Raw genomic sequence first — 22,005 nt, 5'->3', positions numbered from 1 at the left:
GTGCTAACAGTGCACCAACGCATCTTTCTAGTTGTGTAATGGCACTCATCAGTGAATTTAGCTTCTAAATGCTCTCCAAAATGTTTTTATGATGATAGAAGTTATAGTCTTTCACACCTGAGTCAAATGCTGTGTAATCCCCAAAACTCTTAATCCATATTACTGTAATATCATATTACAATAAACACTTGTAGGCCTCTTATGCTTTGTGTTTGTAAGACCTTAAAGTACTCCTGTCAATATCCAACAGAAAAGAGCACCTGCACACAAACATGGCTGTTCACAAAGATCATACAATCTGAGTGCATAATAAGTTTTATTATTAATAATGTTTAGGTTAATAGTACAGCAAAGGAGGAATCTATGCAAAGGCCAAGCAGGCAGTCTAAGAAGCAAAGTCATGCCTTATAATAACAATAAATAAAGCTGTTAATACAATAAATACACGGAAGATTAATAAGAGCCTTCTATAATGCAGGCTACAAGAGGTCAACTTCTGAAGGGAAGTACTGAGAAAAGGTCTGTATAGAATCATTATAGCACACCTACAATAATAATCACTGGAACAAAAACCGCCCCACATGTTTGTCTTCTGAGCAGCATATCTATAAGATACATAACAGAGGATGGTCTAACAGAATGGACAACCAAGATCATCAATCCAGCAGTTCACCAGGGCCTCCACATCTCAAGCATCCCCAGGTGGGAGCTGTGGAGTGCTGGCCTTTCCTGAGGTCCAGCCTCTCTCTGGAACTGCTCTACTCTGAGGGGGGTCCCTGGGACGGCTTGGGTGGCTGGAAGAGCAGCATCGAGTCTGGGTGTGGGCAGGGTGAGGGGGCGCTCATCGGTGGACCTAGGCAGGGACTTGAGGAGGTGGTTGAGCAGACGGGAACCCAGAGTTTTGTCCATCCAATCACAGGTCAGGAGCATGTTGTGAACCTCGTGCATGCACTGGATGTAGCCCGTGCTGTATCTCTGCTGGGCCTCAAGGCCTAACGTGGGGTCTGAATGAAGAGAGAAAAAGATGCATGTTTCACAGCGACCCCTGGTGGTAACAGGTAACAGCACAACCATCACAACCGGTTGGCTACAATTATATTTCCATCCATGGCTCAGCACTTCAGACAGCCATCATTTTCTAATTTTTCCACTTTCACCCATCCAGCAGCTCCACACACTGCTCTAACCACCACCCAGTGAAAACGTTGTCAGACCTCCAACATATGCCATGATATGTGCTGATGCTGCCCCCTGCTGCCTAATGCCAAATAGGTCAGTGGATTTTCATTCTCACGCATTATCGGTTCATTACGCCTAACCAAATTAATAAAACGGAGATATAAATATCTTTTAATACAACGGTGAATAACAGCAGTAACAAACTCGTAATATCGTAATCAATCAAGTGCCCGGTTCCTTACCGTTAACTTTATTGTTCTGGATGTTCTGCAGATGTTTCACCGTCATCTCCAAAATATCCGCTTTCTCCAGTTTGGATTGCTGTCGAGAGAGGAGAAGCCTCACAGTTATTATAGAGCCCTCGCTGTTTGCTCAGAGGAGACACGTGAGGACAATACTCACGTCCAGCCTGAACGCTCCGATCACGGTTTCTTTGAGCTGATCCAAACAGTTGTTGATCCTCTCCCGTCGTTTTCTCTCAATGAGCGGCTTTCTGAGCTGTAAAAAAGTAAACAAACTAGGTAAGAGCAGGAAAAACAAGATGAAGAGGCACCATGCTGGATTCATTTAAAAAAATTGGTCAAAAAGAAACCCGTCTTCAGTATGCCCAGTACCTTTCTTTCCTCCTTTGCGCTAGGATGTTTCCCCAGGTTGTGCGCCATGGATGAAGCAGTCATGTTTTAACCTGTGGTGTGTGATGGTGTGTGTGTATGTGTGTGTGTTTGTGTGCGCGCTTTTTTGTCCCTTCTCCTCTGAATCTCAGTTCGTCTCTAGGGTCCTCGGCGCGGCGCGACCCTCTTATTTATAGGGCGCAATTAGCATGTGAATGCGCCAACTCTTTGGCTGCGGGATTTTCCCACACACGGGGTCCCATCAGTCAAGACTGACAGGTCACTGGTTCCATTGAATAACTGAGAGACCCGGCCTAGAAAAAAAAAAAAAAAAAAAAAAAAAAGCTCACAAGCGACAGATGTCCAGCCTGAAACCATTGCGCTACACCCCCCTCTCTCCACCCTCTTCACCCGACAATAACACCGAAAAACTGCAGTTTCCTCTTCTCCCAGGCATGAACAAGAGTGTGCAATTACCGTGCTTTACTCCAGGGACCCCCACGTCTATTCTATACAAGGGCAACATTACACTACCTGCAAAAAAGACCAAACCTATTTCCTCAGAGCTCACGGGACGACACAAAAAGGCTGACAAATCACCTGAGAATATATTTCTGTCACCTGTTATAGTTCATATTCATATCCTTAAAAATCCTCTGAATCATGTTAACAGCAGCTGGTTGCACTGGGAGAGGTTGTACTTTTGTGGAAGCGCAGAAGAGTTGGGAAAAACACGCTGTGTGTTTAGCCTGCTTTGATCACATTCGGTGTTTTTAAAATGTGAGACATCTGCTGTTAACTGTTTACGAGCAGATGTCAGATTGACCAGATGCCCCCTCCCCCCTTCCACCCTCTCTCTCTCCCTCCCCGTCCTCCTACCTTTTGGGTCCCCTGAAGTGGGAGTCCTTGTTTCAGAGCCACGCGACTGCCAGGCGAATGCCGGGTCGTGGGAATCGAGGCCGGACAAAGAGCGCTATTCACCCAAACCTAATCAGCATGAAGTGAGTAATAACCTTCACACAGGGTCCGACCAGAGGAGGACGAGGAGGAGGAGGCTCGGCCTTTGGCAAGTGACCAGTAGATAGCCGGTGACGAGGACAGGTGTAACACATGGCAACCAATCCAAATACATCAATCAGATCATAACCTCAGAGAAGCATTAGGTAGGCGTCTGTATTTTTAAAGGGAGGGGATTTTGAAGCCACTGTGGGGCTGTTGTCGCACTAAAGTGTTAGTAATAGAGTTTTAATATTACAGATCCACCCTTTTCCAGTGTTTAATGGCACACAGTGGCAAAAACAAAGGCAAAATAAGCCCCGAAACAGCTCATGAGCTACCGAGATAGACAAGTCAGAGTATCTTAGAAACTGCTGATCTACTGTAGGGGCACAATTTGGTATGAACAACATGAGAGCATCTATCCATCTGCATTGTATCAGTGTTTCAGAATGCTGGTAGGAGTGTAACTTTCCTCACAGTCTACCTGAGTATTGTTGCTGTCCATGTCCATCCCATGACCATCACCTGATGGCTTCTTGGAGCAGGATAACACACCATGTCCCAAAGCTCAAATAATCTCAAACTGGTTTCTTGACCAGGAGGATGAGCCACCAGATCTCAGTCCACCAGAGCACCTCTGGGTTGTGGTGGAATGGAAACTGTGCAGAGTTAAAGCAATTCTGAAGTCCGACCCTGCACCAGCATGGTCAGCCAGTGTAATGTCAGTACTGCTGAATTCTGAATTCTACTGGAATCAATAACACAGAGGATCTGCATTGTTATAGTATTTATAACAGACTGCACAAATACACCATGTATGTTACCTGTATGCAAGGCTTGAAATGCAGGACTGCCAATCCCATCAGTGTTCTCTGTGGGGAGTGGGTATCTCAAACCATGTAGTTGCTTTGAATTTTATGTTGCAATTGACTTTATCAGTTAACTGTTTACGGGTTAAGATCAAATCTGATGATGATGAACATTTGATGAAATGATGAAACAAGGTTTCATATATTGTTAGAAGTTTGTCAGCAAAAGCAGACCATACTTGATGAGGGGGGCATATTTGCTGCAATTACTTTTTGATAGTCAGCCACATATCCAGCCACTATCCTCCACCTGAGGCTTCTCTTGTTCTCTTGTTCTTCAGTCTCAGCCCCCAACATGTAACTTCCAGCTCTAGGTAAACCCTTACTACACCTTTTGATGAAAAACAGAGTTTGGAGCTAACAGCTGCTAAACTCTCTTGATGCAGCTAAACAGACAGCTGTAAAATTAAAGCCTCTTCCTGCTTCTGTTAGCTCTCGCCTGAGGCTTTGCTTATTAAAGTGAATCACAGCTGCCTGCTTCCCAAGCCACTGCCTGCACAGTCTTAACTTAGTATCTAAGGAATGAATAGTTTTGTGTATTGTACATTAATAAAACATTTTTCCTATACAAGAGGCCTTAAAATACTCTGGCTGTTGGCAATACTATGCATCATCACTTAGAAAACAACTTAAAGTACAACAAATTAATTTAGAAATTTGGAAGAATGCAATGCATTCTTCTATTGTTTCAAATCCTTGTTTTGTTCAGAGTTAAGGAAGTGTTTGTGCTCATAGAGAGAACAGTACCACACAACTTAAAAAAAACATTTCAAGCAAAGTTCAGTTTTATTTCAAGCAAAATGTATTCTAATATGAAGGAAATTTAGACAATTCAAGGAAAAAGTTGACTTATTTCAAGCAAAATGTAGATTTCAAATGTGCCCCCCATCACCCCCACCACCACCATTGTCACTGATGTTCTAATATTAAAGGCTATCGTTGAATTATTAAACCGATTTGTAAAGGTGTATTAGTCCAGCTGCTATGTTTGTTAATGGGGTCTGCAGTTAATGTAGATCATTTCATTTGTCAAAACTGGATGAAATAATAATGCTTTGAGTTCAAATCATAACCTGTAAGTACAATATTTCCTTCAGGTGACATTTGATACAGTGTACTCCAGATTAAGGCTAACTGCATCCTAAAATGCCTTGGTTTCTAACCTTAAATGGGGTGCTAAGGTTTCGTTCCAAATATGCTCTCTGTACACTGAAATAGTTATAAGAGGAAGACAAATATTTCAAGTTTCCTGATTTTAAGTCAGCAATCTTAAAGTTTGTAATAAAGTAAAATATCTTGAACGTTTTATTACTGATCAGAGGACATGAAGATATTTATAGGCAAGAAAACATATTTCTATTCAATTTTGTTGCATGTACAGATTGTGACCGATGTTCATATTCATATTGCACACAGGACAGTTGCAGGGAAACTGTAGAAGTGGGATCATATGGTTCAGTGCAAGTGAAATGTCGTTGTTGCTAAAGGAATCAGTGCTTTTAAGCTGTTAAGAAACCTAATACGTACATTTATTTGCAGGTACATTGTCGCTTGGAGTTCTACCTAATTCATCTTATAGGTCCCACGATCTGTCTATGGGTTAAGCGCGCCCTCGTGCGGTGATCTCGCATGTCCCTGCAGTGTAACCCCCCCACTGTTGTTGCACGAGGCGACCACCGGAGGCGCTAGACGACACTGCAGTGACAGCCGCTCTCTGCTAACGTTACCAGTCGGGCTCAGAGAAAGCACTAGGAGGAAACAGGGGCTGCACAATTAACAACAGTACAAACAAGGAGAGGCAACACGAGCAGGGAAAACAAAGCGGTTTTTGTTCCGAGGAGCACCTGAGTTGCCTTTTGCTGTCTTTACAAACCGGGAGAAACGAGTGAAAACGCCGTTTGCAAGGTATTGTGTTGTGAATATTATCCTATGAATTATGGTTTGCAGGCATAGCTTTCTGAGCAGCTCTGAGCAAGTGGAAACGGTTTAGCTGAACCTAGCCTGCTGCTGATTGTTGCTAAAGCCAGGCATGGTTTTCACAGCACTAACGCGAGCAGCCCCAGTCAGGCCTGGCTAACGTTAGGCCGAGTTAGCTAATTAACGTAGCCACTTTTGCCTTATGATAGCTGGTGAGTTGGTAATATATTGCCACAACTCCTAGCAGCTTTAAATGAAGGTTTAGCAGCTGGAAAATGCTTGTAAGCAGTGGGCCTGCCGAGGCCTCCCGTGTGTCGACAGCACACACACAGTCACATACACACTTCCACAAGCCAGCCAACAGTAGCACGGTTGTTTAGTGGACTGTGATTGAAAAACTATAGGCCACGCTACCTTGCAAACAAATAAAGTTCGCTGTCCTGTAGAAATGAAAGAAAGCTAAGTGGTATATTGTTCCAGCTTTGCGGTAAACGCTCTTTTGTTTGCTAGACTCCATGTTATTCAGTATCCATTTTGTTAACATTGTGCAAAGTTGGCAGACTTCACACCATCACAAACCAGGCATGGATAACAGAGATGGGCGGTGCTCACTGTCAGGTTTATGTTGCACAGCTTATTGGACCGTAGGTTTGCAATTAGCTTTTAAGTTGTACGAGTGGCAATACTTTCATTAAATAGATGTGTTGGTGTGTATAAGATATTTTTTAATATATCGCTTGGGTAAATGTGTAAATAAATCAGGGGACTTGACTAGCACCCGCTAGCAGCGAGTAGCGGTTGCTAGCTTACCTTCAGATGGTAGCAGGGCACCCGCTGCTGTCTGGACTGAGAGAGAGATGGTGAGGTTAACGTTGAGCTGTTCTATGGCACTGTATTGTTTGTGTTCTGGTAGGTATTTATAGGTCAGGATTCACTGTCACTTGCCATGACAAGTCTTTCTAGACTAATTTACCCAAAAAGAGGTGGAGCGGGTTTCTTTTATCCTTTTTTCTTTTTTTTGTCTCTGTTAGGACAGGTTGTACAGACGTCAGGTTGACATTTGTTGGCACAATTTTACTCGGACTCCTGATTAGTACCGGAGTCGTTGTGGGTTAGATGTGATCTACCGATTTTGAACGCACCATATGTATTTCCCTCCTATTTGCGTCACTGGTACTGTATCAGGTCAGGAGCAGAGAGGCGCTTCTGCTGCCTACTTTAACGAGCATTAGCCTGCGCGAAAGACGCATTTGGCCACCTGGCAAAGCTGAAGCGTAATGAAGCTGTGAGCAAGCAAAAACCATCCGCTTGGGAACATAAGGCTCTCCTGTTTCAGCTCTGTCACACATGACACATCATATATGAATGGTGGGCAACAGCAGCAGCCTGCCACCCCACTTTGGTTGGTGCTCGGTTTTATATTCCTGGCTCCAGCATTGCTTTCTAAATGTGGACTCCCTGCCAAGATATAAGAGGAAGTGTGTGACAGCTCCAGTATTTGTGTGCACAGTTTAGAGGATCCTGGCTGGAAAACAGGTTAGTGGCAGTGCCTGATTTGTACCTTTAGGTCACTAAATTCACCAAACAAAAAGTGGAAATATGTCCTAAAAGTGCAGCACGCTTTCTGTGTTTCCTCCAGCTAACCTGATCATGAGAAGGGGATTACAGTTTACTGGCGTGGTGTTGTCTCTTCGTGATTGTTCATGAAACTTTGACTTTTGCCCTGCCCTGTGAACTTAAGGTTGTTGGGTGGGTTGGAGAATTTCTTAGAAAGGGGTCCTTGTTAAGTCACACAGTTAAACAGGAGCAGCAGTGAGATATGAGATGGTGACATCTGTCGATTGCATCACCCGTGGCCTTGCTAGGGTCTTTAGTGTTTATTTTTTCGGTATCGTTTGAGGATTTAGTTTTATAGATTTGTGACTCAAAGGGTGTGTTTATAAACCTAAATGTGAACTGATAAAGCATATTTGGCAATGTCACCTAGTGTCTGTTTAAGTATGTTATTGAAGTGAAGGAGTCGGGCATACAAAGGTCTGATGTGGTGTCTTCATTCATGTGGGCCTGCGTCATAGTAAGCTGATTTCACAGTTAATCATTTACTAATAATGACCAAAAAACTTCACAAGCTTTTACAGCTGCTCAATGAAGCCTTAAAGGTCAGATCTAGATATGTGCAAATCATTAAAATCATAATATTTCCACAAACTTATTTCTATAACTAACATGAGCTTGACTTTTATTAGTATTGAAAGCTTCTTTGGGACTTGATACATAGGTTAGTGTTTGTTACAGGATATATGGAGTGCACCACCTCCCTGCCCCCACCCAACTTCTACTTCTCAGCTCAAAGTTGCATAACAAAACAACTTCATCAAAGGCTCAATCCAGAGTGATGACTTGAGCAACATTTCTGCTTATCCCACGAGAGAAATGAACATTTGCCAAAAATGCTAATTCATAAGATGAGAAAAATCTCTTCTTGTCTTGAATACAGTAACAAGTAGAGAGAGAGAGAGATTTACCGCTACCATGCACACCTGTAAGTGCAGCAGCAGTCAATACATTTCCTGTTTCTGCGGTATTTAACCTTTCAAACTTCTCCTGTTCTGGGTTTTGTGTCTGCTCGTTATATCATTTCTGTGAACGTACTTGATCTTGAAAGGTGGATTTGTTTTACATTTTACATTTCTTTCCTCAGGTGGACAGTCGGCTGCCTGGTCACTCGTGGTAACTCTCCGCCATGCCTTTCCCCTTTGGCAAGTCCCACAAGTCGCCGGCGGACATCGTCAAGAATCTTAAGGACAGCATGACGGTGCTCGAGAAGCACGACATCTCGGACAAAAAGGCAGAGAAGGTAGGGTGAATCTCTTCATCTGTCAGGTGCAGTGTCCGTCACCTAAGAGATTTCACTGTATTTAGTAACACGAATTTGAAGGAATTCTTTTGAACTTTGAAATAATCTGATGTGTTGATGTTGTGCCCTGGATTAATTTGTGTATTCAGGCTACAGAGGAGGTGTCAAAGAGTCTCGTGGCCATGAAGGAGATCTTGTATGGGACTAATGAAAAAGAGCCCCAGACAGAAGCAGTGGCCCAGCTCGCCCAGGAACTCTACAACAGTGGATTACTCAGCACCCTGATAGCAGACCTGCAGCTCATCGACTTTGAGGTCAGACTTTTGATGTGAAGTTGAAAGAACAGGAAGTAGTGGTAGACATTGAACAGTGGTCTCAATTTATCCAAGGTGTGCAAGCATTGCAAGAATGTGTCTTACAGGGGCACTAACCTAATAAAATATCTGCAGTTAGCAGCCACTTAGCACACATAATGTAGAGGATTCAGATTGTGGTGAGAAAGTTTGAAAAGGTGTGGAGACATTTTATTTCTCACTGCAAACATAAAGGGCAGGCACAATAAAACCAACTAGAGAGCACTAACGTTAACCCTAACAGCAAGGAATTAAGCCTACATTAATCAGTCAGTATAAGTGGATGGATATTGATCATCTGAAAGCAAAACAGTGTTAAGTCATAATGTTTGTCCCATTCTTGCTATTTATTTTAGGAACTTTGTTGATCCACTAATTGTTTCAGGTGTTGTTTTTAGTTGTAGAATCACTTTATGTTGTCTTATGTGCCTTACTTTGATTCACAAAACAGAAACAGTAAATGAAAATTAAAAAAATATTATTGCGTTTGTGGTCTGCTGGCGCTTTGGGGATGTCCAATCTGCCTGCAGAGAGCTCTGTTGTCGATGGAGACAGTTACAGTACACGGTACAGTTGTTGTGTGGACCACTCTTGCTTATGCTTTTGTCCGTCTGCCAGCTGTGGAGAAGAGTGAAGTTCCAATAAACAAAGAGCTGAAGTGAAACAGAGTGTTAAAAACTATGAAAAGTGTCACTTCAGCACTGTCTGTGCTTTTCATGCTATTTCTTTTCTTTTCTTTTTTTAAATCTTTGAATTTCTTTCTGCGGTTCTGCAGTTCCCGGTTAACTCCGCTGTTGCTCCATTGCCTATTCCAGTCTACTTGTCAACCAATTGGCATTTGGCAGAAGCATGTGTCATCTGCTTCCAGCAACACGCAGTCAGGATTTAGGAGGACTGCACAGAAGTGCATCTGCCTTGGTTGAAAACCCCTCCCCTCCCATCCAAACACCAAAGTGTACCCAGACAGACACATGTGCAAGATCATAAATGATGTTTAACATGTCAGTGTTCTGTTGGTCATCATTGTGTGTTGGCTGTGGACTCGCAGTAACTTTACACTCACTGATGATTTTTTATTTTTTATTTTGCAGTAATGCACAGTAGCAAATGCACAAATCAAATGCAATATAGCAAATAATATAACTAAATATAAAATGCCCTCTGTGTTGGTGTCAAAGGAGAACCTGTCTAGGGTTTAACCTGCCTCTTTCCCTATAATACCTGGAGTAGGCTCCAGCCCCCCCGCGACCCTGATAAGGATCAGGGGAGAGAATGAATGCATGGATAAAATGCAATATTCCGGTCTGGAAATTAAATTAGGTTCCTGAACTTGGGTAAATAAATTATTTAAGTATGCATCTTGTAAATATGTAATTGATTGCTTAAAAATAAAAGCTAAAAATATAAAATTCCTTGATGTGGAACAGACTGGTAGCGGCCCTGCACAGTAAATGGTACAAACCACATTCCAAAGTGATGTTTTTAAAGCTCTTGTTCAGTTTGACCAGCAGTGCAAAATCTGCAGAAATTCACTCACTGTTAACTGTGGTTTTAAAAAAAAAAGTACTGTGGTACTGTTTTTTTTTTTTTTTTTTTTTCTTTAAAGGTTTTTAAAAGCATTTTGTTTTTTTTAAACAATGGTGCAGGAACTGAACTATGTATGAGAAGGAAAAAGCAGGATGTTTCGAAAAAGTGCACGTGGGCTGACAGCTTGCTACTCATGACAAACCTGCCTGTTTTGATATGTGAGCAAACTCATGTCTCGCTGCAATATGTCAGACTAGTGGTGTGTGGTAACCACTGCAGGCTTCCCTGACTCACCCCATCACAGTATGACTCACTGTGCTGTGTGATCCTTCTTCCTCTTTTACCCTCGCTCATACTGCCTACTTGCTCAAAAGAAAAGTCTGGTGAACAGTTGCAAAGCACAAGAGTCCAATATCGAAGTTTGACAGTGATTTGATATTTCTGATAACTTTGCACACTTTTATTATATGTTCAGTTTTGCCAGTATATGACAGTGTCTCTCTTTTTGGCTCCTATGTTTAGTGCTGTTTCCTGTCAATTAGAGCTGGGCAATATAAGATTTTTTTCATATCACGATATGTTTTTTTCATTTCAGGCGATAACGATATATATCACGATATAAGCCAAATAACTATATTTGAAATAATCAGCAGCTTGTTTTGATTTAAATATTTATTTCCCATAATAAGTTCAACAGAGTAGATGTACTTAAGGAACATGAGACTTTTTCAGATAAATAAAGGCAAATATTGCAAACTACACAAAGGGCAGCCGATAAAGCGTTTAAGTTTCAAAATAGAACAAACAAAACAGACTAAATTGTCAATTCCACTCAGAAACAAAATATTAATTCTAAAAAAATAAATCTTAGTTCGTTTTACAGAAGAACAGACAAAATTGACTAACTTTTGTCAATATCAAATAAACTGAGAACTAAAAGGAAATTCTCAATCTCTCCTTGTTGTATAGCTTAGCTTTTCAAACAGTTTTAACAGTTACTTTAGTCTGACAAAAGCCAAATGACGAATTAGCGCTTTCAGTCAGAGACTGAGCATGCACCGCTTTATTGTATTTCCAGACTTGCTTTCGGCACAATTTACAGTGTGCGCTACTCTGTTTTTTGTCAGACTTGAAATAGCCGAAATACCTTCACACTACGAAACTTCTATGGCCTTTCCGTTCGACAATCTCTCCGGCATTGGAACCATCATCTGTTTTCTCTTCGATAACCTTCGCTCACGCACTCTGTTGATTTTTCTCTAGTCGGCACACTCATTTCCTCCATTACCCGGGCGGCACGGCAGCTGGCTGCTTCCCAAACAAATACACACGTGCGGCTTGGCACTTGTGTTGTACGTAACAAGTCACGTGACGTGACGCTGCGGCTGTGATTGGTTCGGCTCTGCGCTACTTAATTTGGATTGGCTGTTCTTTTTTTTTTTTTAAGAGCGCAAGAGAGATGAGGCCTATCGCAATAGCTTAATTTTTCTATCGAGAAAAAGTTATTTTGCAATACATATTGTTATCGTTCTATCGCCCAGCTCTACTGTCAATATGTTTAAACCTCAAGAGAACGGATCTTTCATCAAGGTTTTATTGCCACACTGCAGAAAATTAAGAATGCAGCAGATTCCTAGCCGTTCATTAGCTGTTATGTAACAAAGCACCACACCTTACATTTACAATTTTGCTTTCCACCCAGAGAGCCTGCTGTAAAATGACTTCATGTACAAATTCTCTATTGTGTATTTCTGTTCTGTCTAAGCCTTCATGTGGTATTTTTCTGTCACCGCCAGGGTAAAAAAGATGTGGCTCAGATTTTCAACAACATCCTGAGGCGTCAGATCGGTACTCGGACACCCACGGTGGAGTATCTTTGCACCCAGCAGAATATTCTCTTCATGCTGCTTAAAGGGTAAGAGCATACACACAGAGTAATCCTGCCCCCCCCATGATTATTTCATTATAATTGTTGTTGTTAACAGTACTTGGTATTGAAAAGACCAAGGAATTTCCCGAGTAACTTCCTAGCATAAAGGGAAATGAGATCTGCTGCCTATATAAGAAAAGTAAAAATAGAGCACGCAGTCTAGTTCACTAAAGATTATAAAAACACCAGTAGAGTGCTACTACGGCTTGTGGAAAGGGGCTTGTTTCTGTGCACCTCATCCACGCTTACAGATATCCCCTGGTCTACCCTTCACACCCGTCTCATTTTGCAGTAACAGAGCAACTACTAGTAACATAAACAGTTACACTTTTTTTTGTTTTTTAGAGTACAACAAGTTACATGCAAAGTCCAGGCTGGAATAAGTTTGTGAATCGCTGTGCTCATAATGTCAGGTGTTTCAGTTAGATACCACTGGAGGTCTGCACTTCTCAGATTCAGTAGTTCAGTGAAGGTTTAAAAAGGTAACTGGAGAGGCTATACAACACATGAGAAGCGCAACTGTTTTTGTGTTGTCAGATTGTTTCTGTCTTTGTGACTTGGATGAAGATATGAGAATATTTGGAGTCACCGGTGCAGAAATCCTAGTGACTCCAAAGGATTTAAAAAGCTCTTCTTAAACCTGTTTTGTGAAAACCAAGCACACGGCACGAGCATCAGTCATTTTGTGCCAGGGGCACGGTGAATAGATGCACTACTATTCCCATTTTCCAGCATTTTAATGCTTCAGAGTGTAACATTTAGTTCTCAGATTGGCACGTCTTATTTTGCACAGCTTGATGTGACTGAAGCGTTCTATTCTTTATGTTTGTTCAGTTAATCTCAAGGGAAACTAAATGTCTGCAGTAAAGTGGTGCTCTGACAGAACATACATCTTGTGCGCATACTCCCATTGTGATAGGACTAATGAGGATTTCCCTTGTTTTGTGTTGCACAGTGGAATTGATCCTCATTATCAGTTGTGTAAACATCATAAGCTTTCACCCGGCTCAGTCACTATCCCTGCTTTGTCTTTCCTGAAAACTGAAGGATCTTTGGCTAGCTGCTACAGATTACACTCAGTTTAAACACTGGAAGTCTGTTTTATGTGAAATTGCTGACATGAAGATAAGATGGTTTCATTTAAATAAAGCAATTGCACATTTTTAAATGACGTTACCCTCCTGTTTGTTGATACGAAATGGTTGTTTTAAGTGCCATAAAATAGAAGGGAAACATAAAAAAAACTGTGCACCCAATGTGCAGGAAGATCTTTGCAGAAATACCATATTTGCTAAATTGTTACCTTTATTAATGACTTAATGTGTACCTTGTAGTACTGTACACCATTATTATGCCAAACATTTTGCAGCTCACTGTGTTCTTGTTTCAGGTTTTCAGGAAACCATCCATCCTTCTGCCGCTTGTGTTTGCGCGCATGTGAAATGCAAAATGAGAAATCATTTTCCATATGTTGATGTTATATGCAGGTATGAGTCTCCAGAGATTGCACTGAACTGCGGTATCATGCTGAGGGAGTGCATCAGACATGAGCCACTGGCCAAAATCACACTGTGGTCAGAACAATTCTACGACTTCTTCAGATATGTGGAGATGTCCACATTCGACATCGCCTCAGACGCATTTGCCACTTTCAAAGTAAGTGAGCAAAGTTGTTTATCTATTGAAGTAATGCTCTAAAAACATCTGTGGTTCCTCATAGCTGTAACTGCCTAAACAGCTTAAAGAAAACAGACTTGATAAAGCACAGGCACCAAAAGTGCGTCTGCTGCTGCTGCTGCTGTTACAACAGGAAAGATGAAAGTAATGCCTTGAATTAAAAACCAGATCTCAACACTTCAGCTCTCATGATCTGCCTCTTAGATTCAAAAGGGAAAACCTGGTCATGCTTTCATGTTTATGACAGTTTAAATAGCTGTTTATATTATTATGTAAACCTTTCTTGTAGTTTGCTACTTCAGGGTCCCATTGGAGCAGCTCATGTTTAAGATGGTATTTTTTCAGGAGGGGGATGACAGGCCAGTCTTGACAGTAAACATGTTTATTCCATCCAGCAAAAGATAACTTTGATAAACCTTTGTAATAAACCATTTGTCTGCTGTCTTGGAACAGTTTCAGTCATCAAACAGTAATCTGACATGTCTTTTCTCGCTAATTTTTAGCTTCATAGTGGTTCATTTAGTGGCAAAACGTAAATGGATTTCTCTGGGTTATGGTTTGTATCTGTGCTGTACAAATAGGAGACAGATGGGACCTAGTCATAGCTGTCAGGTCTGAATGTGTCGCTGATAGTTGCCTTTGTCTGTTTCCAGGACCTCCTTACAAGACACAAGCTACTCAGCGCAGAGTTTCTGGAACAACATTATGACAGAGTAAGTTCACATTTAACTAAAAATATCTAGATTAGATTGGAAAACATGTAAAGAATATACTCTTAAATAAACCATATAGCCTTACCCCGACCAAGGATATCGTTTGACAAAATTATAAACTTCAGATTAAAAAACAAAAACTGTTTCTTTTGACCAGTTAGATGTGAATTAAGTCTGTTTCTGTCAGTCAGTCTGTTTTTCTAACAACATCAAACCAGCCATTTGGGAGATAATTTGCAGGCTGGGAACACAACATAGCTGTCAGTCCGTGAGAGGAAAAGCTGTCATTTTCCTGTCACAGTGTTTTGATACAAGATACAGATGTAATTGTGAAAACACCGCTTGAAGCATTTAGATGACTCCCTCTCTCGCTGACCACTTGTATTTTGTCTGCCTCACTGCCTCTTTCTCTGCTGCTCTAGTTCTTTAGCGAATATGAGAAGCTGCTCCACTCAGAAAACTACGTGACTAAAAGGCAGTCCCTCAAGGTAAGAGGCCAGGATTGTGCCAGTAAAGAGGTTTCAAGTAGTGGTGCAACTCTATTCAGAGAGCTATTTAAAAATGGTTTCTAGTGTTGGGTTTCTCTGAATCACTCTTAACATGACTGCCATCTAGTGGTTAGACCACAAACTTATGTGGTTATTTAAAGAGCTTTAATGGCTCCTTCACTGGCCTTATGTTTTGAGTGTTTAATTTGATTTCAGTCTGAAGACTGAGGTACTTGATGACTAAATCTGTAATCCAGATGTTTGACCACTGGTGATTCTTAAACACATTTTTATTACTTTATTCATGATCACTAATGATTATATACAAACGAGTAAAGCATGACTACTTATTTAAATATAGTAAAAGAAATGCACTGATGGAATACATTTTTATTTCTTTTCTCACTGTAGTTGTTGGGGGAGTTGCTCCTCGACCGGCACAATTTTACCATCATGACAAAATACATCAGCAAGCCAGAGAATCTCAAACTCATGATGAACCTGCTACGGGACAAGAGCCGCAACATCCAGTTTGAGGCCTTCCACGTTTTTAAGGTAAAATCAAAGCACTGTATGCTAGTCCTTTCTACAGAAGAGGGAAGGCTTGAGGGGGTAAAGAAAATATTAAGGTGCTTAATGCACTTCCTGATTTAATAGTGTGTAATAGTGTTGTGTAAATTATTCAAGACATCAGGCAGACTTATTTTTTCTACTTTTCATGTGGATCATTTCTAGTTTTGGAGTCATTTCCATTATGAAATAATTACAAGTAAAATAAAAAATGACTACTCCTGTTTAACCCTTTGGGGTCGAGGGACACGCTGGGGCGTCTAAATCACATGACCAATATAAGATGACACAGCAACAAGATGCAGCGACCCAGAGTCTCCATTTCAGCTTGTGTCGAAAACCCAGACTTCAAATTATATACCAGTTTCTAAATTGTGTTGATAGGCCACCTAAAACCAGAGTTTGATATAAAACACAATGTTTTTTCTGAATAAAACACAGAAATGGTAAAAACTGTGTTTTCTTTCTTTACTTTGTTTTTTGTTACAGTAAAAAATATAACTTTTTTTTACTCGGATTTTTAGATCAATTGTACTAATACAGTATGTCAAAATGAAAAAATAACTCCAAATTCAGATATGTGAGGGTGTGCTGAAAAGAATGATACCAAACAAAGCAAGATAAACAGTTTATAAAGGTGGAAATTAGAGGTCAAATCAAAAGTAGTCAAGAACGGCCAATTATACCCTGGACCCCAGAGGGTTAATATTATATTTACACCCTAACACGTTAAATGGAGAACTTGAGGCAATCTTGAGGAAAGGCGAGTGCTTGGGTGTACAGTGCAGTAAGAAGTAAACGGCACAGTAGCTTACAAAATGATCAGATAAATTATGAAACCTAAAAGATAAAGTAGAACTGGTATTTTGCTTGTGTTGTTTTTACTTCATCTTTTACAGCAATGATCAGCACATCTTTCAAAAGTTTGGTCATTTTAGCACACAGTCACTGAAAATAGACGGGCAGCAGTGCTCTACTATACAGTGCTCTTACTTGGGTTGACTGCCCAAAGTACATTTACAAGTCATTTTAGAATTTCTTCATTTTTCATGTGAGCACAGTTCCTCTGTTCTTCTATGGAAAGTTCTGCTTCTGCCTTTCCCTTCTTGTGTTTCCCTTCCCGCAGGCTGATCATGTCGCTTTTGTTGTGGTCATAGTTGTCTTTCAGGTGCTATCATGCGGTCACACTCACTCCACTGTTGTGGACTGAAACTGGTGATCATAGTCTTTGTTCTGTTCTGCTTTCTTTTGCTTAGTGGAAGAAGCAGCAGGTAGAGAGCTGATTCATGTGCCAATACGCTGGATTCACTGAGCCTGCAATGCAGAGCACAGACTACTGTCGCTGCCTGCAGTTCAAGACAGTGGGGTTTTTAGTTCCTCCACTGGATGAGGAACTTACTAGTGAGGCACTTGACGGCTGATTACTATTTATTGTCACAAAACTGTGTGTGTACATACATACATATACATATACATATATATATCTTAGAGCTGCACCAGTTCATGGAGTAATTCAATTATAAAAATTCTTGACACAAATTTGTCACTTCACTGCTTCATTTAACACAGCTGTGCAGCGCATCGATGTGTTAAACAATGTAAACGTGAGCATTTCGGGGTGAGTCTCATGGCGGGCATGGGATGTACTAGATCATATTTATTTCAAACATTTTTCAGATTGAAAATGAAACATATAAATTATAGTGTTCACTAAATTACATTAATATTTAAAAATAAGAAAAAAAAGCTTTAAAAAAATAAAAATAAATAGAAATGTATATGGGCCAGTAAAACTCTGAGGGTTGTTAGGTTGGACACATTGGTTTTATTATCATCCATCCATACATCGATCGTGGGGCAGCAGCCCAAGCAGAAAAACCCTGACCTCCCTCTCCCCAGCCATCTCCTCCAGCTTGTCCGTTGGAACACCAAGGCATTCCCAGGCCAGGGTAGAGATATAATCTCTACAGCGTGTCCAGGGTCTGCCCCGGGGCCTCCTCCCAGTGGGAACACCAAACCAACTCAAAAGGCTCCTTTCGATGTGAAGGAGCAGCGGCTCTACTCTGAGCCCCTCCCGAATGGCTGAGCTTCTCACCCTATATCCAAGGCAGAGGCTTGGATTCCCTCTGCGAATCGCTACCATATCGTGGTTGAGGGGTTTGTGTGTCCCAGGGATCCCAGGAGCTATGTGGTCTGGTTTTTTTTTTTTTTTTTGCCCCTGGTAGGGTCTACCATGGCAAATTGGTCCTGGGTGAGGGACCAGACAAAGAGCGATTCAGACGACCCCTATGAGAAGGAACAGTTCACCCTGCCTGGGATAGGGTTACCGGGGCCCCGCCCTGGAGCCAGGCCAGGGGAGGGTGTCTGAGGGCGAGTGTCTGGTGGCCGGGCCTTAGTCCATGGAGCCCAGGCACAGCTGAAAAAGGCACATGGGCCCATCTTCTGGCAGGCCCACCATCTGCAGTAGGCCCCTTAGGGGTCGGATGCATTGTGAGCTGGGCGGCTGCCAGGAGCCAGAGGTCCTGGCTGACCAATCCGCCACTAGCAAGCAGTAGTACAAAAATTTGGCATCAAAGCACAGAGCAAACTTCAGAATGCTGGTATGCTCGCTTTTCTTGCAGCCACCATATTCTCCTTTAAATGCTTACAATGAAAACGCATGAACATGAACACACACCTCTTCTACCTCGTTGTATATGTATCTAATTTTATTCAACTCTGACCTATTTGAGATATTTATGTTTTTGTATTTAAGAAAAAGTTTTCTTTAAAGAATTAAATTTTAATATGACTTCTACATACAGTCAAAGGGTTTAGTAGGTTTTTTTTGTTGTTGTTGTTTTTGTTTTTTGGCAAATCCGAGCTTTTTATTCTGAAAGATCTTTTTTTTTCCTCTTTGAAATATGTATTATTGCTCATTAATAAGACAAAAGTATTTCTTATCAGATTGTTCGATTAATTGATTGAGTACTCGATTACTAAAATAATCAGTAGTGCAATAAATTGTTATTATTTAATAAGTTATTTGGTGAAGCGTTGGTGATCCTCTTCTTGTGAGCACATGTGGTCCTGCTAGCACCACAGATCCAGATTCTTCAGAAAAAAAAATCATGAAAAGTTGCCTCTTTCTGCTCCCCTTTTTCAGGTGTTTGTGGCCAACCCGAACAAGACACAGCCCATCCTTGACATCCTGCTGAAGAACCAGACCAAACTCATCGAGTTTCTGAGCAAGTTCCAAAACGACAGAACAGAAGACGAACAGTTCAACGATGAAAAGACTTACCTGGTCAAACAGATCAGGGATCTTAAGAGGCCTGCACCCCAGGAGGCCTGAGACAAAGAGCGTGCGGAGGTTTTATCGGGGGAGCCACCAGGACCATGTCTGGACAACATCCAGGCAACATTTGCTTAACGGACCCCATCAGCAGCTGCTGTTCTGGTTTCTGAACAAAATTTAGGAAACAGTAAAAAAAGAAAAGGAAAAAAAGAAAAAGAACAAATTTACTCGTATCAACTCGTCAGGAAGTCGCCAGCTCCTCTGCTCCCCAGAACTTTTTTCTTTTTGTTCCTTCCAGTCTTTTTCCTTCAAAAGAGAAAATAATAGTTGCTGCTGCTTTCTTGCACATCGAGACATTTACGGTAAATTATATTGACACAACAGCCCATCAAACATAGTGGCAGAAAATGTCCGTGCATTTAAAGTAAGGCAAACTTCCTGCAACAAAAATAGACCCGTTTACACAAACATGCGTATTACAAAAAACACATGCATACGCACATGCTGCAAGAATGTCACCTAACATCTTGGAAATGGTACGAGCAAGTTGAACATTGGTGTGTGTGTGTGTGGTTGTTGCATGCCTCGAAATGTGACAGATCCATTGCTGTGCCCGGCGTCGGCTCTGTGATGGCCTGCCGAGCCCGGCACCCACGTTCAGTGCCACAAACTCTGAAATTTGTGTGCATCACAGCAACATGTATGTCTTCATTCAACAAAGCAACAGCGGCTCATTTTACAGGGGCAAACTCAGACGCCATCACACCGTTTACCTCCCGTGCGCTTCGTCACCACAGGGCACATGAAGCACAGGCACAAAGCAGGGAGGCAGGAAAGGTATAATTCTGGTGAAGCCCAAGACGTGGGCGTTTTTATTGTTTTCTGGGACAGGATGAACATGTACATATGCCTTTTTTCTTTCTTTTCTTTTGCTTTGTAGATTTTTGTTTAACCTTGACATATGAATATATATTATATATATATTACCTTAAACATCATGTTTTCGGTTAATTGTAATCAAATTGCTTTCTAAACCATAAAAAAAACAACAAAGGTTAAGTGACATTGTTTTTGCATTTCATTTTACTGCTGATTGCTGGTGGGTTTCTTTGTACATACTTTGAAGGGCCAGCTCACATTTAGCTAACCTTATAGGATATTAACAATTTGTCCAGCAGAGGAATGTCATTGTATTAGCTCTGGATCTCTTAATCTTCTTTTTATTCTCCATCTACATTTTTGAGTATTTCAGACTCAGACTGCTGAATATGTGCTGGGGGGGACGGGGTGTAGGCGCAGAGCATTTACTGAAACATTAAAGCCTGTGTGTTTGTGCACTTTGTGAAGTACTGGATGATCAGCATCACTTAACTGGAGTTAGGGTGATGATGATTTTCCCAGTTTCTTCATTAACTTTTTTTTCATTCAACCCCTTTCTCACTGCTTGGCATGAGGCCCTGGAGTGCTGTGCAGCCCCACAGTGAGTGTATTTCAGGGGTGATCTCATTAGGACTTTGGAAACTCAGCACATCTTTCCACATTCTTACCCCACCCCCTCCACCCTTTTTTTTTTTTTTTTCCTTGTGTTTGAGCCTGTCTCTTCAGAGGGTTGATATAATTCCAGTACAATTGTGAGTGTAAAGCATTGTGGGTAGCAGAGTACTTTGGGCATCTTGGATTGTCCTCATGGTGCTGAGCAAAACTGATGAAACCACAGATTTTTCTGCATTTACACTGAACTCGGTCAGCGTGTTATGGAAAACACATTCAAGCAATTTAGACAGAAACCAGAAGCCCATAGTTCCTCCATGAGCATTGAACAAGCATGTCGCTCCACTGGCTGTGCATGATGCTGTACTAAAGATGTTGTACTGGAATTGGTTTTTCCAGCTATTTAACAACATTGAAATGTCCAGTTGAACTCTTGGCTACATGGCTGTACGCTGGCTTTGACTCCAGTTTCAGCAAAGAGCGTGTGGGTGCTTTCAAAAGTGTCAAAGGCTTGGGCCCTACAATCGAAATAAAGGAATAAAAACAAAACAAAAACAAAAAAAACCATTTGGAATAAAACAAAGCCTGTTGTTGCTTTCTTCCTGACTATCAAAGTCTTGGCTGTTGATTGTATGTGTACTCTGTGATTTTAAGGTTCATGTGGGTACTTGGTAAAAGCATAACAAAGTCAAGTGTCTTGAAATATCATTTTAAAAAATGTAACCAGTTTTTGTAAATAGCCTTATCTACATTTTCCACTCATTTTCAGTCCAGTCCTTGTACCTGACCATTAACACTGACCAATGAATCATTCTAACATAAAAAAAAAAGGGAATCACTGTCTACGCATAACAGACAACTTACAAAATTTTTCATTGAATCTTTAGGCACTTTGTTACCTTTCTTTAGTTGAAGCTATGAAAACTGCCAAAGATAAAATGGTAACAGACACAAAATAGCATTTCTGAAACACCAAGGTGATTCCTAAAGAGCTGTTAGCTCAAAATGTATAATATCCCAGCATGGTGTGAAGGGTGTCCTTAAATAAGGAAGCTAGAAAAGTGGAGGATGAAAGAAGTTTCAGGCCTTAACACTACAGCAGATAAACAGTGTCTGAGTCCATGATTGTGGAGGGCTTCAGGCGTGAGGTACAACAGTGAATGTCTAGTTTTGTCTGTTTTGTCACAGTGGAGGGTCTGTCATTGTGGCTGCATTTCGTGATCTTACCAAAATTGATAGAATTACGAACACACAACTGTCAGATTTTGATCCACTGTGAAAGATTGTCTGGAAAGCATCTGATTGGCAGTGATTTCATTTTTCTGCCAGTGCAGTAAACCCATATCTGGATAGTGTTCCACTGTGTGTTTTTCTACATTTCACGGATTGGTGTCCCCAGAACCCGGACCTCAACATTACTAAAGCAGTGTGGGATCATCTTGACAGAGAACAGACCAAAAGGCAGAAACATACAAAGAAGCACTTTGAATGTCCTTCAGGGAGCCTGGAGAACTATTCCTGAAGAAACAGAACCCCGGTTTCTTGCT

The 22,005-nt window shown here is 41.3% G+C and overlaps 2 protein-coding genes across 2 annotated transcripts; one reads left to right on the top strand and one right to left on the bottom strand.

The window, feature by feature from the left end:
- Positions 1-305: 305 nt before the first annotated feature.
- her8.2 (hairy-related 8.2) lies at positions 306-6,569 on the bottom strand. The gene is made up of 5 exons (XM_031741534.2): positions 6,386-6,569; positions 1,794-2,104; positions 1,582-1,677; positions 1,422-1,500; positions 306-1,004 (listed from the first exon to the last, which is right to left on the bottom strand). Exons 2-5 carry the CDS (start codon positions 1,854-1,856, stop codon positions 670-672), a joined length of 573 nt encoding a protein of 190 aa, XP_031597394.1. The 5' UTR covers positions 1,857-2,104; positions 6,386-6,569; the 3' UTR covers positions 306-669.
- On the top strand, positions 5,349-21,072 carry cab39 (calcium binding protein 39). The gene is made up of 9 exons (XM_031741531.2): positions 5,349-5,563; positions 8,277-8,432; positions 8,582-8,746; positions 12,109-12,227; positions 13,730-13,898; positions 14,573-14,632; positions 15,055-15,120; positions 15,532-15,675; positions 18,836-21,072. Exons 2-9 carry the CDS (start codon positions 8,319-8,321, stop codon positions 19,022-19,024), a joined length of 1,026 nt encoding a protein of 341 aa, XP_031597391.1. The 5' UTR covers positions 5,349-5,563; positions 8,277-8,318; the 3' UTR covers positions 19,025-21,072.
- Positions 21,073-22,005: the final 933 nt, after the last annotated feature.

This window comes from Oreochromis aureus, linkage group 14 (genome assembly GCF_013358895.1).
Source record: "Oreochromis aureus strain Israel breed Guangdong linkage group 14, ZZ_aureus, whole genome shotgun sequence".
In the NCBI taxonomy this organism is placed as follows: domain Eukaryota; kingdom Metazoa; phylum Chordata; class Actinopteri; order Cichliformes; family Cichlidae; genus Oreochromis; species Oreochromis aureus.
This window is presented reverse-complemented; position numbering and strand designations above follow the sequence as displayed.

What these genes read in the sequence shown, in the direction of transcription:
- cab39 (XM_031741531.2), top strand. Translation starts at nt 8,319, where the DNA reads ATGCCTTTCCCCTTTGGCAAGTCCCACAAGTCGCCGGCGGACATCGTC. An exon ending in TGGAACAACATTATGACAGA is followed by an intron (nt 14,633 to 15,054) that starts GTAAGTTCACAT and finishes CTGCTGCTCTAG; the next exon opens with TTCTTTAGCGAATATGAGAA. An exon ending in AGGCCTTCCACGTTTTTAAG is followed by an intron (nt 15,676 to 18,835) that starts GTAAAATCAAAG and finishes CCCCTTTTTCAG; the next exon opens with GTGTTTGTGGCCAACCCGAA.
- her8.2 (XM_031741534.2), bottom strand. Translation starts at nt 1,856, where the DNA reads ATGACTGCTTCATCCATGGCGCACAACCTGGGGAAACATCCTAGCGCA. An exon ending in TCGGAGCGTTCAGGCTGGAC is followed by an intron (nt 1,501 to 1,581) that starts GTGAGTATTGTC and finishes CTCTCTCGACAG; the next exon opens with CAATCCAAACTGGAGAAAGC. An exon ending in CCAGAACAATAAAGTTAACG is followed by an intron (nt 1,005 to 1,421) that starts GTAAGGAACCGG and finishes CTCTTCATTCAG; the next exon opens with ACCCCACGTTAGGCCTTGAG.